The following is a 12,709-nucleotide window of genomic DNA, read 5'->3' on the forward strand; positions in this document are numbered from 1 at the left end:
GACATTTGCTCTCTTTGTGAATTGCGTCCCCCGAACCCTGGGCTCCCGCGGAGTCCTCAGTACCCACGTACCCGCCCGCCGGCAATAAGTGTCTTCACCGCCTTCGCACGTAGCTTTAGAAGCCGGGAAACTTGTGGAGGGGGGAGGTTTAGGACGACCCCCTCGCCAGGGGGCGTGGCGTGGCCGTGATCCCGCCCTCTTCGCACGCCTGGCTCCGCCCTCAGTGGGCTTCAGTTCGCGCTACCGCGGAAACTGGAGTGAATCTGCGCATCTTCGTGTGAGCGTGCGCGCGCCCGAGTGCGTGCGTCTTTGGCGCCGGCTCCCAGAGTCTCGGAGGCCCGCGATCGGCTTTGAAGAGCAGGACTTGCGGACAGCAAAAGAGGCGCGAGCAGGTGGGGACGCGGCACGCGGACCGAACCCGCATCCCACTCCAAAGACCGAGACTAAGCATGCGACCTGACCCCTCTTGATTTACCGGAGAATTCCCCCACTCCATTGTCTTCTAGCCCCGCCCTCCATTGGGCACGCCCTTCACCCTATCCCACGCCCCTTATTGGCCTCCAGGGCACGCCCCCCCGGATCTCTCGGTTTCCATTGGCTCTTCTCCCATGTTAACCTCTTTCCAGGGGTTCTTATTGGTGTGGGCCACACCCTCTCATTTGTCACCAGACCCCGCCTTTCAGGGTCTCCATCCTCACTTTGTCTTTATTCATTCTGCCTCTAGTGAGTGCTTGGAACGAGAGGGTAAATCAGACCCTCCCTGACCTCGGGGAGTTCAGGGCATGGTGGGGAACATGGACCTAGCCTCCAACCGTGACAGCCTAGGGCTGTCAAGAAGCCTTCAGGACCCTGGAACGCTTTGCACGTCGGGAGGGCTTTCCAGAGAAAGTGAGGCCTAAACCGAGCTCTGAAAAATGGTTAAGAGGGTACTCCAGGGACACGTTGGCCAAAGAATTCTTGGCAGAAGAACGTGAGACATGAAAGAAACAGGTGCATTCTGGTAAATGCGAGGAGGTGGGTTGGAATGAAGGAAGGGAATAGATGAACTGGCCCAGGCAGTGGTCAACAGGCGCCCAGGAAAGTATACACTTTGAGGGCGAATAAGGTCTAAGACTTGCTGATCACTAGGCAAGGTTGGAGGAGGGCTCCGAGGAGAAAGATCAGGTCTAGATGTGGAATCTAAGTAGGGGAAGGAATGATTCTAGTTCTTTGTTTTTTTTTTTTTTGTTTTGTTTTTGTTTTTTTTAGGTTTGTTTTGAATTTTATTTCTTTATGGGTATGTGCATGTGCCTGTGGAGGCCAGAAGAGGGCGTTGAGCCCCCTGCCCCTGGAGTTACAGGTAGTTGTGAGCTGTCCAACGTGGATGCTAGGAACTGGGAGTGCAGCAAGTGCTCTTAATTGTTGAGCCATCACTCCAGCCCTCTGACTCCAGTTCTTACGAGGACTCAGATTCACCCATTTATTGATTACAGTGCTTTATCAGGAACTATTCTGGGTTTTGGAAACACAGCTGCAAATCCTGGAAAGGAGAAAGCAGATAAAATTACCAGTTATACCATACAAATGTAAAATTAACTGTTACACCTTACATGGCAACAACTGCTACAGAAACAACAACATAGTTCAGAGAGAGAGAGAGAGAGAGGAGATTTGTTCTTTTGTAGAGATTTGTTAGGGCTGATTTTCTTTCTTTTTAAAGCTTTGAAACATGTATTGCTATGAAGCCCAGTCTGACAAGGAATTCACAGTTCTCCTGTTTCAGCCTTAAGAGTGCTGGGATTACAGACCTGTATCACTACATCTGACAGAGGGCAGCTGTCCTTATTTATTTATGTTAGTATATGAGTTCTCTGCATGTATACTTGCACACTAGAAGAGGACACTAGATCTCATTCTAGATGGTTGTGAGCCGCCATGTGGGTGCTGGGAATTAAACTCAGGACCTCTGGAAAGAGCACTCAGTGCTCTTAACCGCTGAACCATCTCTCCAGCCCCTAAATCTTTTATTAAAACATTTTTATGCAGGGTGATGGTGGTGAATGCCTTGCCTTTAATCCCAGCATTCAGGAGACAGAGGCATGTGGTTCTCCAAATTCGAAGCCAGCCTGGTCTACATAGTGAGTTCCAAGAAAGCCAGGACTACACACACACACACACACACACACACACACACACAAAACCAAAACAAACCAAAAAAAAACCCAAAACTCTCTCTCTCTCTCTGTAGCATTTTTCTAATATATTTATGCAGTTTTTAGGAAACTGAGACAGTAACCCAAGCTATTCCACGTGGGACAGTGACCCATGCTATTATATGTGGGGTGGTGTCGTTATTTACACAATGGGCACATTCAACTTTAGGTACCTGCTAAATATTAACGATATCTTGAAGGTCAGGTATGTTGTCTTAATCCTGAGCCAGGACTAGAGAGGTTGAAACAGGAAGATTGTGAGTTGAAGATCAGGTTATCTACACAGGGAGACATTGTATTAAAAATAGATATGTATTGAAAGTAGCTATAGTGATCTAACGTTCATGGAAGGAGGCTGAACTGATGTATTTAAGTCCGTGGTCGTGAGAACTAGGGATACAGGCTATACTTACTATGTACAAGGCTCTGGATTTGATCCCCTTCATCAAAACAAAACAAGTAACCACAAAATTGGATGGGATCATAGGATGAGTATACGTGGAAAAGATAAGTCTGGGGATGTTACAGTGTTCAGAGGTTGGGAGATGGGGATAACTGACAAGAAGACCAAGAAGAAGCAGCCAGTGACATGGGAGGAAAGCTAAGTTCTAGCGGATTCAGAAAGGGTGGAGGGATCCACTGCACCAGGTGCTACAGAGCAACGTGATGGTCATTAGCGACCTCGGTCAGCTCAGTCTGATGGAGAGCAGGACATATGCAGGCTCCATGGAGTGAACTCAGGAGACGACGGGAAGGAAGAAATGGGAGATGGTGCACGTGACTCAGGGTATGGCGCTGCATCGGAGAGCAGCTGGAGGAGCTGTGTGTGGACTCATGTAAAGGCTTTTTTGTTTTGTTTTTTTTGAGACAGGGTTTCTCTAGCTTTGGAGCCTGTCCTGGAACTAGCTCTTGTAGACCAGGCTGGCCTCGAACTCACAGAGATCCGCCTGCCTTCTGCCTCCTGAGTGCTGGGATTAAAGGCGTGTGCCACCACTGCCAGGCCTTGTTTTGTTTTTTAAGACGGAGGAATAACAGCATGTATTTATGCTGATGGAATTAATCCAATGGGGAGGAAGACTGGTGGTGTACATCAAGGAGAAATCGAGTGCCTGAGCAGGCAAGGGAGTTCAGAGGCTGAAGTCCTCAGTCGGTCTCTGGGGAGGGAGAGACTAGATTGCACTGAGCCCTGGCACAGAGTCAGGGGTGAGTTCTCGTGCCTCAGATGACCACTGGGAAGATGTCTCAGATGGGAGACAGGCCAAGGGCTAATTTGAATGTACCAGTGTTTCTCTGATTCCCAAAAGCAGATTCTAATCCAGTTCTGGATAGACGACCACCAGGAGAGACAGTATTTCATGTGGGGACAGGCGTGAGGAAGGTGCATTCCTTTACACTGACTGATTACAGATGGGCAGGTGAAGGGGACAAAATGGGACCAAAAAGATGCCACCTGTACAAAGCAGTCTGTGGGCTTCCCTCACCTGTGGTCCATCTAGGGATCTGAGGCTATATTCTGCCAACTCCCAGGCTGGGTAAGTGCTGAGCACTGAGGTTAGAATCATGTTTAGGGTCTTAGTTTTAGCTCTAGATCTAACCATCTGAGAGTATTTTAGTAAGTAGGAAAATGTATAAAATTCTTCCTCTTGCTTCCACCTCAGACGATTTGGGTAAACCTGGTGAAAGGAATGGACGCTGGGGAGGGTGGACAGTTTCTCAGGTTCCTGGCAGCAGACCCTGGATCCAACAAGGCTAACGGGACACAGGGCTCTCTCCTCTGGCCACATCTACTCATGCCTGTCTCTGCATGCCCTTCTGTGTCTCTAGAGGTCAACAGTGGGAATTTGGAACAGCTGAGCTGGATGAAACCCTCAGGACAGAATGGTGCTGGATTCAGGGGCTCAGGTGTATGAGCGGGCACCCCCCAGCCCACCTGCCAGTCCCCCATCTCAGCGCCCTAGGTTGAAGCCCTCAAATCGAAATGGGCCACCCCTGTACCCCTGGCCGCAGTCCCTGTCTATGCCTTTGGCTCTGGCGGTTCCCTCAGCACTACAGTCCCAGCCTATGTGGCAGACCTTCTCAAAGCTGCATTTGGGACAGCGCAGCCACATGCGTCGCAGTGAGAGCACCTACAGTGTAAATAGCACTGGCCAGCGGGGGCGAGGCAAAGCTCCGCTTGGACGGGGATGTGATCCAGGTGGAGGGACCCTACGGCCTGCAGCCTCCTTGCCTCACATTGCTAAGACTCGAAAGGAGGTGGGCAATGGTAGCAACAAGAGCCCCTGCATGTTAGTGGCCCTGCGGCCAACCAACATGGACCAGGAACGGGAGAAATTCTTCCAGTCCCATTACACGTACAATCCGCAGTTCGAGTACCAGGAACCGATGCCAATGAGTGTGCTGGAGAAGTACCAGGAGGCCTCTGGACAGTTCATCCATCAGGTCAGTCCAGCCTGCCCATTTCACCCTGACCCTGACTGCCCAAGGGACCTAGTCTGACTAGTGACTGTGGCCCTGTGTATAGGCTGTTGGCATCATTGAGGCGGTCCTGGAGAAGTTTGGCACTTATGAACACTTTGAGGCTGCCACAGGGGGCCAGCTGCTGACCAAGTGCCAAATTTGGTCCATTGTGCGAAAATACATGCAGAAGGAGGGCTGCGTCGGGGAGGTAAGTTTGCCCTATCTATAGGACCCATCTCTATGCCCCAAACCAGGCCGTCAAGCTGATAGGCTCAGCTACACACCTGGCCAGATGTAATTCCTAGACATATCCCAGCCCCAGCCCCAACCCCAGCCCCAGAAGGATGGGTGTCCTGGTCAGTGTCTGGCCTGGCTGCCTTGTAGCATCATGGGCTTTCTGCCCACTAGCTCTCAGGGCTTGTAAACCATGACTCAGAGCCCTGCCACCCTGCAGGTTGTGGTGCACCTAAGCGAGGACCTGTTGTCCCAGGCAGTCATGATGGTGGAGAACAGCCGGCCCACACTGGCCATCAACTTGACTGGAGCCCGCCAGTATTGGCTGGAAGGCATGCTGCGGCACGAGATAGGTCAGTCTGTGGGTAGCGTTGGTGTGGGTGGGCAGGACTGAAAGGTACTAAGGGATGGTAACAGGGCAGTGTGGACTTCAGTAGCCTCCTTTCTCCCCTTCCTTCCCTCTGGGAGAAGACAGGCCTGTTTATCCCTAAGCAGATATTTCTTCCTTCTCGTTCAGACAAGTAGGTCAGACGTGCCCACCCACCCTCTGGGTTGACCTTCATGCTTCTTCCCTTGGGTATCTCTCCAGTTCCTCTCTGACTTCCTTTGACAGTGAAGGAAGACTTCAGAGGTCCTAACAGGCCGGGAAGAATTCTAAGGGTTCCATCAGACCAGCTTACTAACACACAGGCCCACCAGGGTGGGTGGCAGACCAGATTCTAGGAAGAGAATTGCTTGAAAAAGACACATGGATAAAAGTTTAGGAGATCAGACTAGGAAGGGGAGCACAGGACAGTAGTCACTGCCCTCACCAGACCAGATTCCTGTTGTTGTTCTGGGCAAGAAGTGATTTTGATTGGGGCATTTGCATGACTGTCAAGATGACTGACATGGGCACTAGGATGTTGGGGCAGGGTGTCACCTGCCTGGTCTCTAGGAGGGCTCGTGTACAATACGAGTTGGTGTGCAGGAGATGAGAAAATAGGCAGAGAGGATTCTGTGCTGGACCAAGAGTCTTCTTATTGCTGGAGCTGGGTGAGAATGCATTTAGGTAGGGCTTGGGATGACTCGTGGGGTGAATTTGGGGGCATGAAGATCTACGAGTCTCTACTAGAGTTCCTCGGAGTGCGTTCAGCCGCCCCGGCGTCCTCCCTGCAGGTACCCACTACCTGCGCGGTGTGAACAATGCGCGGCAACCGTGGCACAGCACCGAAGGCAGACTGCAGTATGGACTGCGGCCAGCTAACCCCACCGAGGAGGGCCTGGCCAGCCTGCACAGTGTGCTGTTCCGAAAGCAGCCGTTCCTGTGGCGAGCGGCCCTGCTCTACTACACCATTTACCAGGCCGCAAACATGTCCTTCCGCCAGCTCTTCCAGGATCTGGCGCAGTATGTGCAGGATGAGGCAGTACGCTGGGAGTACTGCGTCCGAGCCAAGCGAGGACAGATGGATACCTCCCAGCCAGGTGGGAGCTGCGGGGTCAGGGGAAGGCCCGGGCTGGTGCAAAGCGAAGGGTGGCTTTGGGGTAAGGACTTACAGATCCTCGTTCTCACAGGCTGCTTCAGCAAGGACCAAGTGTACCTGGATGGCATTGTGCGCATCTTGCGGCACCGGCAGACCATCGATTTCCCACTGCTGACCTCGCTGGGCAAGGTAAGGGGCTGTGGGCTTACAGAGTCCCCAGCCGGTTCTCTCATCCTCCCTGTACCCCTGAGTCATGTTCAGTGGAGGCCTGGATACCAGCCTTTCCCGGGGTAGGAACTTGGGTGGAGGTAAGCAGGCAAGAAGAAATGGAACTTTGATGTCCCAGATGAGGCGTGTGACCCCGCCTGCAGATGTGTGCATGTATTTCAGAGGAGGTGAGTGTTCCAGGACAAGGGAGCAGTCAGGAAGTTCTGGGGAAGGAGACTGGAGAAATGTCCATGGACCAAAACCTGAGTATTTGTACTAAACTGAGGAAAATAAACCTCATCAGAAGCGGGGGTGGGAGGGTGAGAGGCTATAATAAAGTGTGGCACAGCTTTGCTGTGGGAGGCTCCTACTGGATATCATGTCGGGGGCCATCTCATGTTGTATGTGGGAGCTACCTGAGAGATACCTAGGTATCAGATGAACATTGTTTAGAGGTGAGGGGATAAGCTGGGCTGGAGGGGAATGGGTTGTAGAACATATATGGAAGATGTAAAGAGAAAGAGAAAAGACCCAGGGCTGAACCTCAAGGTACCTAGTGGACTGGATCAGGACTAGAGGAGCCATCACAGGAGCCAATGGGCCCTGAGTTGTCAGTATGGGACTGGCTGCTTGAAAACCAGGGGCTATGATTAGCCCTGAGTCTTAGTTTTCTCCCGCTAGGTCTCCTATGAAGATGTGGACCAACTGAAGCCCCATGGAATACTAGATAATACCCGAGTACCCCACTTTATGAAGGACTTGGGACGCTACCGGCAGCAACTGGAACACATCATGGCTACCAACCGGCTGGATGAAGAGGAGCTGGGCCGCCTGCTGCCTGACTGATGTTGGTTAAGGGTTACAGACAGAAGATCTTGACAGAGGTCTCAGATCAAGAATACGAAGCTTTTTATGATTCCATAGCCTAGGTGTTTCTTGCGGGGCACTGGGAGGCCAGGAGCATCTTGGGAAGATGAGAGGCAATGTCAGAAGGCTTTTTTTTTTTTTTTGTCCTTGCTAGTCTTCCTGGGGCCTGTGAACTAGCAGCAGTATGTCCCATAAACTCCTGAGTAGGAGAGACCTGGGGATAGGAGGGACATTGAGTGTGAATAGGAATGGGGGTTGGTTTGGGAATAGAAACTTGTTCCTGCATGAGACGGCTTTGGGTGTCTGGTACCAGTCTTTCCCTTCCCCTACCTGGCCTATCGGTGCTCTTCTGCATTCATACTGTCTACCTCTCACTGGGTCTAGTGGCAGTTGGGACCCCTCTGAGGTGACGTGCCTGAGCATAGGGTCCTGTCTTTCATTCAGGCTCAGAGACCCAGCTGGGCTGGAGCTTGCTTTTCAGCATTTTGTCTCTCTCACCGGTCATGTAGTATTCCATATTTGCCTCCATGCCAACGTGCGTTATTCATGCCTCCAGCTGGGGCTGGGGGGCAGCAGCTCCTAAAGTTCAGTGGAGGGGACAGGGTACTTTGAAAAGGTACCATCTGTTCCCAGGCCCTCTCTGATCACACACAGACACACTGGACGCCAGGTCTTGTGAGTCCAGCACCTGGCCCCACCCTCAGCCCCCATGCTAGCCCCGGTTGTGCCTGTTTCTGACCACACCCTCACAGCTGGTCTCTGGCAGTGGTTGGTACAGGCTGGGGACAGCCAGTCAAACCTGCAGGTCAGGCCTATAGGATTTGTCCTCTCCGGTTTTGAGCCGGTCTTGGGCCCGGGGAAGGACAGAGCTGATGCCTTGGTTTTCACTTTGGATTCAGCCGTGAGAGACTGAGCCAGTATCGTCCCTACCCTGGCCTTTTCTTTTTCTCATCTGTGATGCTGGGGCGTTCTTGTTCATTGACTTAATAGATATGTCCAGAGCTCCTTGTGTGTGTGTCTGTGACTGGTTAGACCCCCGCTGAGCTCCCGGGCAGAGGAAAGCAGTTACAATGATGTATGTGGCTTCTGTCTCAACTGAAGTTCCCTCTCATGTCTCCCCCTTCAAGAATGTGAGCTCCACAACTTCCCTCATCAAGTGGGGGTTGCAGCCCTCCTTCCTTTGCTCAGTATGCCAAACCTAGTGATTTCCACGGAGTAGAACGGTTTCCAACGCAGGCTCCCGACTGGCTCCCTGAAGGGAAAGAGAGCAGTGGGGCAGGGGCCAGATTCCATTAGGGGCCTGGGTCTGAGACCTCCAGAAATAGTTTGGACTATTTCGGGGGTGAAATGTGGTTGCATGGATGGGGTGTTTCACACAAAGCTGCTCAGGTCAGTGGGACTCCAACCCACACACCCTCCTGAGCAGAGCCAGACTTGTGGAGAGTCGGGTCCAGGTTAACCCTCCCGAGTTTATTCATTTTGCGGTAAATGGAGTCTTGGTGTATTGATTGGGTCAAGCTCTGGCAGGTTCCCAGGTCTTACCCAGCTTGGGTAGGATTTGTACAGGTCAGGATTCTGGCCTTCAGGAATCTAGAGACCAAGAGGATGATGGTGAGTGGAATGTGTATCAACCCTCACACAACCTCTAACAAGCCTGTAAGCAAGGGTTTAGGCAGTCTCACAACCTTCAGACTCGTCCTCTTCTTGGAAGTCAGGCTCGGGCTCCGGCTCCGGCTCCGGCTCTGGCTCCGGCTCTAGTTCAGGCTCTGGTTCTACCTCTGGCTCTGGCTCCGGTTCCATTTGTTGTTCCGGGTCCGGCTTGTCCCCTTCAGAGGCTTCAGCATCTAGTTCGGGCTCCTCTGGAGTTACAGATTGCACTGCCTCAGAGCCCTCAGGACCTCCGACCTCCTCTTGCTCTGTAGCTCTGGGTAGCCCAGGACATGTGGTCCCTGAACTGGGTACCTCGGGCGTCCAGTGGCCCGAGCATGAATGGTCATGGCTGCGGTCCCGGTAGCCTGGAGAGGAAGTGGAATATTTGAGACTCAGTTCACCCCTCTGTGGTTAGCTACCTCCACATTCTCTGCCCTCTACTTACCCTTAGTTTTGCCTCACCCCAAGTCACGCCCCCATTTCAACAAGGCTCCACCCTCCTGGTGCTCACCAGGCCCCACGTGCTGCCAATCCCAGGCGGGGTCTGGCACACGCACGGTATGCTGGGCACAGCGCAGTAGCTCCTGGCAGGCTGCCTCGCCCTTGCTCTGCACCAACAGCAGCAGGCGGCGCACCCTGCGTTCAGCATCAGGCAGCGCATCCAAGGCTTCATACTCAGGCCCGGTGAGCACGCCCCGGGCCACCAGCGCGTCCAGCAGCAGCCCAGAGTCAGCCTGCAAGGTATCTACCAGCCGTTTCCGTTCCCGGTCAATGATCTCCGATGGCCGTTCCTGCACGTTGCCCATGTTTGGGCTATATCAAGAGGGAGAAAAATGGGGAGTGGGGGGAAGCTGGCGTTCCCACACACTGATCTCGCCCAGGAGTGATCTAAGTTCACCTCGACATCTGGATGGTTCTTCAGCGGAGGACCTGGAGGCCAGGAGCACAGAACTCATCCTCCAGCCTCTTGGTTGCTTTTGTCCTGACTCCTCAGGTTCCTCTTCTAGTATCTACCTGTCAGTGGAGTGCTCGCCCTAGCTAGGACTTCCCTCCTAACCCCAGCCACCTGTCGAGCTGGCCACCAGTCAAGATCCAGTTTATCCAACTGAGTTATTTTTTCTAAACCCAATTCCTTACCTTAACTGGCAGACAACCTTAGGACTGATCCACACCTCCTTCCGGAACCCTGCAGCAAGCCTTGGATCAGGGCAGCCCGCCTGATCTCTCAGACAGTCTGGTCTGCATTCAAAGCCTAAAGTGTTGAGGCGCACATGCTCCATTCCCCTAACCCTGAGGTCCAGGCATAACAGAACCTCCCCTGTTCACTCCCCACCACACTGCAACTTCAACATGATCTGCGACTCCTCCTGGTTCCTTACTATCCCAGCAGCAGAACTACCGAGTTTTCCCGAATTTTGACAGACATTCCAGCATGTTTCCCTGACAGCCTGGCACTGGCTCACAGCCATCTCTTACTTGACCTTGAGATTCCCAAGGTCCAGCTCTGAAAAGCCCTTAAGGAATGCTTACCAAACTTTTAGCTTCCCCTATGTGGATTATTATTATTATTATTTTGAGAGGTTGCCTCTACCAAACTGTAGGAACTGGGAACAAATGAATCTACTCTGCTTGTCCATTATCAACTGAGGACTACTGCCCACTCGGGTTGGGCATCCTGACCCAGTCAGGAAGGGTCCTGGCACTAAGGAAAAAGGAAAGCTGGCCATTCCTTTTGCCTCAGCTTTGTTCTAACAGCATCCTTCTAGGTCTCTTCTGCCCTAAATGCCCCTGTTCCACCTTCTTTCCTAAGTCCTAGGATCCTTACCCCCACACCCACATATAACCATGCCTCCCAGGTCTCAGGTCTCTCTCCCTGGTCACTTCACACCTTGGTCCCCTCCATGCCTCCTGTCAGCCATTCCCCAAGGCCACTAAGCACAGACCAGGGACATTTGCTCCCACTCTGCCCTTCTTGTCCTATCTGAGTCAGAGGCCCTACAATCACCCTGCATCCACTCCTGCCCCCTAAGCCCACCATCAGCAGTTTGCGTCCTGGTACAATGAGTGCCTCTGAGTACCTCACTCATGCCCACTCTTCCCCTCCCCTCACTTCAACGTAGTGACTTCGACAACGCTGGGCTAGCATTTATTGTTCCAGTTCTCTGGATGAATAGACAGGCTCAGAGAAACCCAGCACAATTGGGATCCAACTTGCCCTACCTTAAACTATAATGTCTCTTGCCTCGTTGACTGCCAGGCCTTGTATGCTATCTTCCACCCTCCCACCCTCATTTTACCCATCAAAGAATCTAAGCTGCCTGGTCTGGCTGTTTTAATTCCCTCCCACCACTCCGGTCAGCCAGGTCCTGGCACCTTAGCTTTTGCCGATCCTGCACCTATTCTGGCGCGTGCTCTCTCTCCCCTCTTTTTTGTTTGTTTGTTTGTTTGAGACAGCTTTTTCTGTTGCAGCCCTGGCTGTCCTCGAACTCGCTCTGTAGACCAAGTTTTCCTGGAATTCAGTGATCCACCCTGACTTCTGAAGCGCCAACTGCCACCACCACCGGCTAGACCTTAGCTGACTGGGGCCTCCCTTTGAAGTTATCGCAGCTCTAAGGTAAACGCTGGTTATGTCCTGGCCAGTGCATCAAAGGACAAGCCTAAATGTTACCCCGAGTCCCAGCCTAATGTTATCTGGAGCCCCAGGTCTGGTCTGGGATACCCAGCTTGCTGGCTGGCTGGGATTTGTTGTTGGGGGAACTAGGGTGGAACCTGCGGGAGCCAGTCGCGCATGCGCAACCGCAAGGGTACCCTCACCAGCCCTCCACTCATTCCTAAAGCTTCTATCCTGCGGAAGGGCGGGGCCCACAGACCTTGGAGCTCCGCTGCTGGTGGTGAGGTGCGGTAGTCAGCCCAATCTGTTTTCCTTTCCCTCCCTGCTGGGTGGAGTCCGGCTTGTGGTCTGGATCGTTTCGGACGGCCCCACTTCGGAGTAGAGCCTCACAGGGGCAGATGACAGTGCAGAAAGGACCGAGCGAGCGGGGTGGGGACGTGAACAGCAGCTGCAAAGGGGGGCGGGGCGGCCAGGGCTGCCGGGAATGGGGGAGGGAGGGGCGAACTCTGATTCTGCGAACTCGGTCCTGGCACCCGGCGGGAGCGGGGGCCTGGGCGCGGGGGGGGGGGGGCATATAGTCCGTTCTCCTCTCCCGCCCAGACCACCCAGATTTGAGTCAGGGGGTCAGTTCTGTTTACGGTCCCACGTGTCCAGCCCACTCTGGGCCTTCTAATTGCTAGGTGCTTTTAATTTGTCCTTCTATGACTTCTCCCTCCGCCTGTCACAGATAAGTTTAGAAAAGGGAACCGATTTGCCCAGAGTCAGAGACGCGTGCACAGAGAAGCTGGAACGCCTGCCTCCTGGAGGATACAGTGGCCGGCATCTCAGTGCAAGTGAAAGATTTCGGCACTGGCCCTCCAAGTACCACCATGGAAGGTGGGGGGCTTCCTTGAAAGTCTGAGTGTCAGGACGGTTCTAAGTCCAAACATCCGGACACTTGTCTGCATCTGGACACTTGTCCGAATGCAAAGTCGTTATCCACTGTCTTTGGTTGACAGAAAAAACGAGAGACCAGAAACAAGAGTGGG

General features: G+C 53.0%; 2 protein-coding genes across 7 annotated transcripts; one reads left to right on the plus strand and one right to left on the minus strand.

Annotated features, from left to right (window-relative positions):
* Nucleotides 1-235: 235 nt before the first annotated feature.
* Nucleotides 236-8,425, plus strand: Matcap1 (microtubule associated tyrosine carboxypeptidase 1). Its single transcript, XM_050144267.1, has 7 exons — nucleotides 236-392; nucleotides 4,017-4,631; nucleotides 4,714-4,857; nucleotides 5,104-5,236; nucleotides 6,042-6,347; nucleotides 6,438-6,535; nucleotides 7,235-8,425. Exons 2-7 carry the CDS (start codon nucleotides 4,071-4,073, stop codon nucleotides 7,397-7,399), a joined length of 1,407 nt encoding a protein of 468 aa, XP_050000224.1. The 5' UTR covers nucleotides 236-392; nucleotides 4,017-4,070; the 3' UTR covers nucleotides 7,400-8,425.
* Nol3 (nucleolar protein 3) lies at nucleotides 7,540-12,086 on the minus strand. 6 transcript variants are annotated; one of them, XR_007592084.1, is made up of 6 exons: nucleotides 11,941-12,086; nucleotides 9,582-9,883; nucleotides 9,106-9,435; nucleotides 8,963-9,010; nucleotides 8,619-8,672; nucleotides 7,540-7,999 (listed from the first exon to the last, which is right to left on the minus strand). XR_007592084.1 is itself a non-coding variant. In XM_050144277.1 (5 exons), exons 2-4 carry the CDS (start codon nucleotides 9,874-9,876, stop codon nucleotides 9,003-9,005), a joined length of 633 nt encoding a protein of 210 aa, XP_050000234.1. In that variant the 5' UTR covers nucleotides 9,877-9,883; nucleotides 11,941-12,086; the 3' UTR covers nucleotides 7,952-7,999; nucleotides 8,963-9,002. The 6 variants fall into 6 exon arrangements, 5 of the variants coding, with proteins under 5 accessions (XP_050000234.1, XP_050000231.1, XP_050000235.1 ...); XM_050144277.1 differs by lacking the exon at nucleotides 8,619-8,672 and having other exon boundaries at nucleotides 7,952-7,999; XM_050144274.1 differs by lacking the exon at nucleotides 7,540-7,999 and having other exon boundaries at nucleotides 8,528-8,672.
* Nucleotides 12,087-12,709: the final 623 nt, after the last annotated feature.

Source organism: Alexandromys fortis, unplaced genomic scaffold (assembly GCF_014885135.2).
Source record: "Alexandromys fortis isolate MF-2015 unplaced genomic scaffold, M_Fortis_MF-2015_v1.1 scaffold_1, whole genome shotgun sequence".
NCBI classification, from domain to species: domain Eukaryota; kingdom Metazoa; phylum Chordata; class Mammalia; order Rodentia; family Cricetidae; genus Alexandromys; species Alexandromys fortis.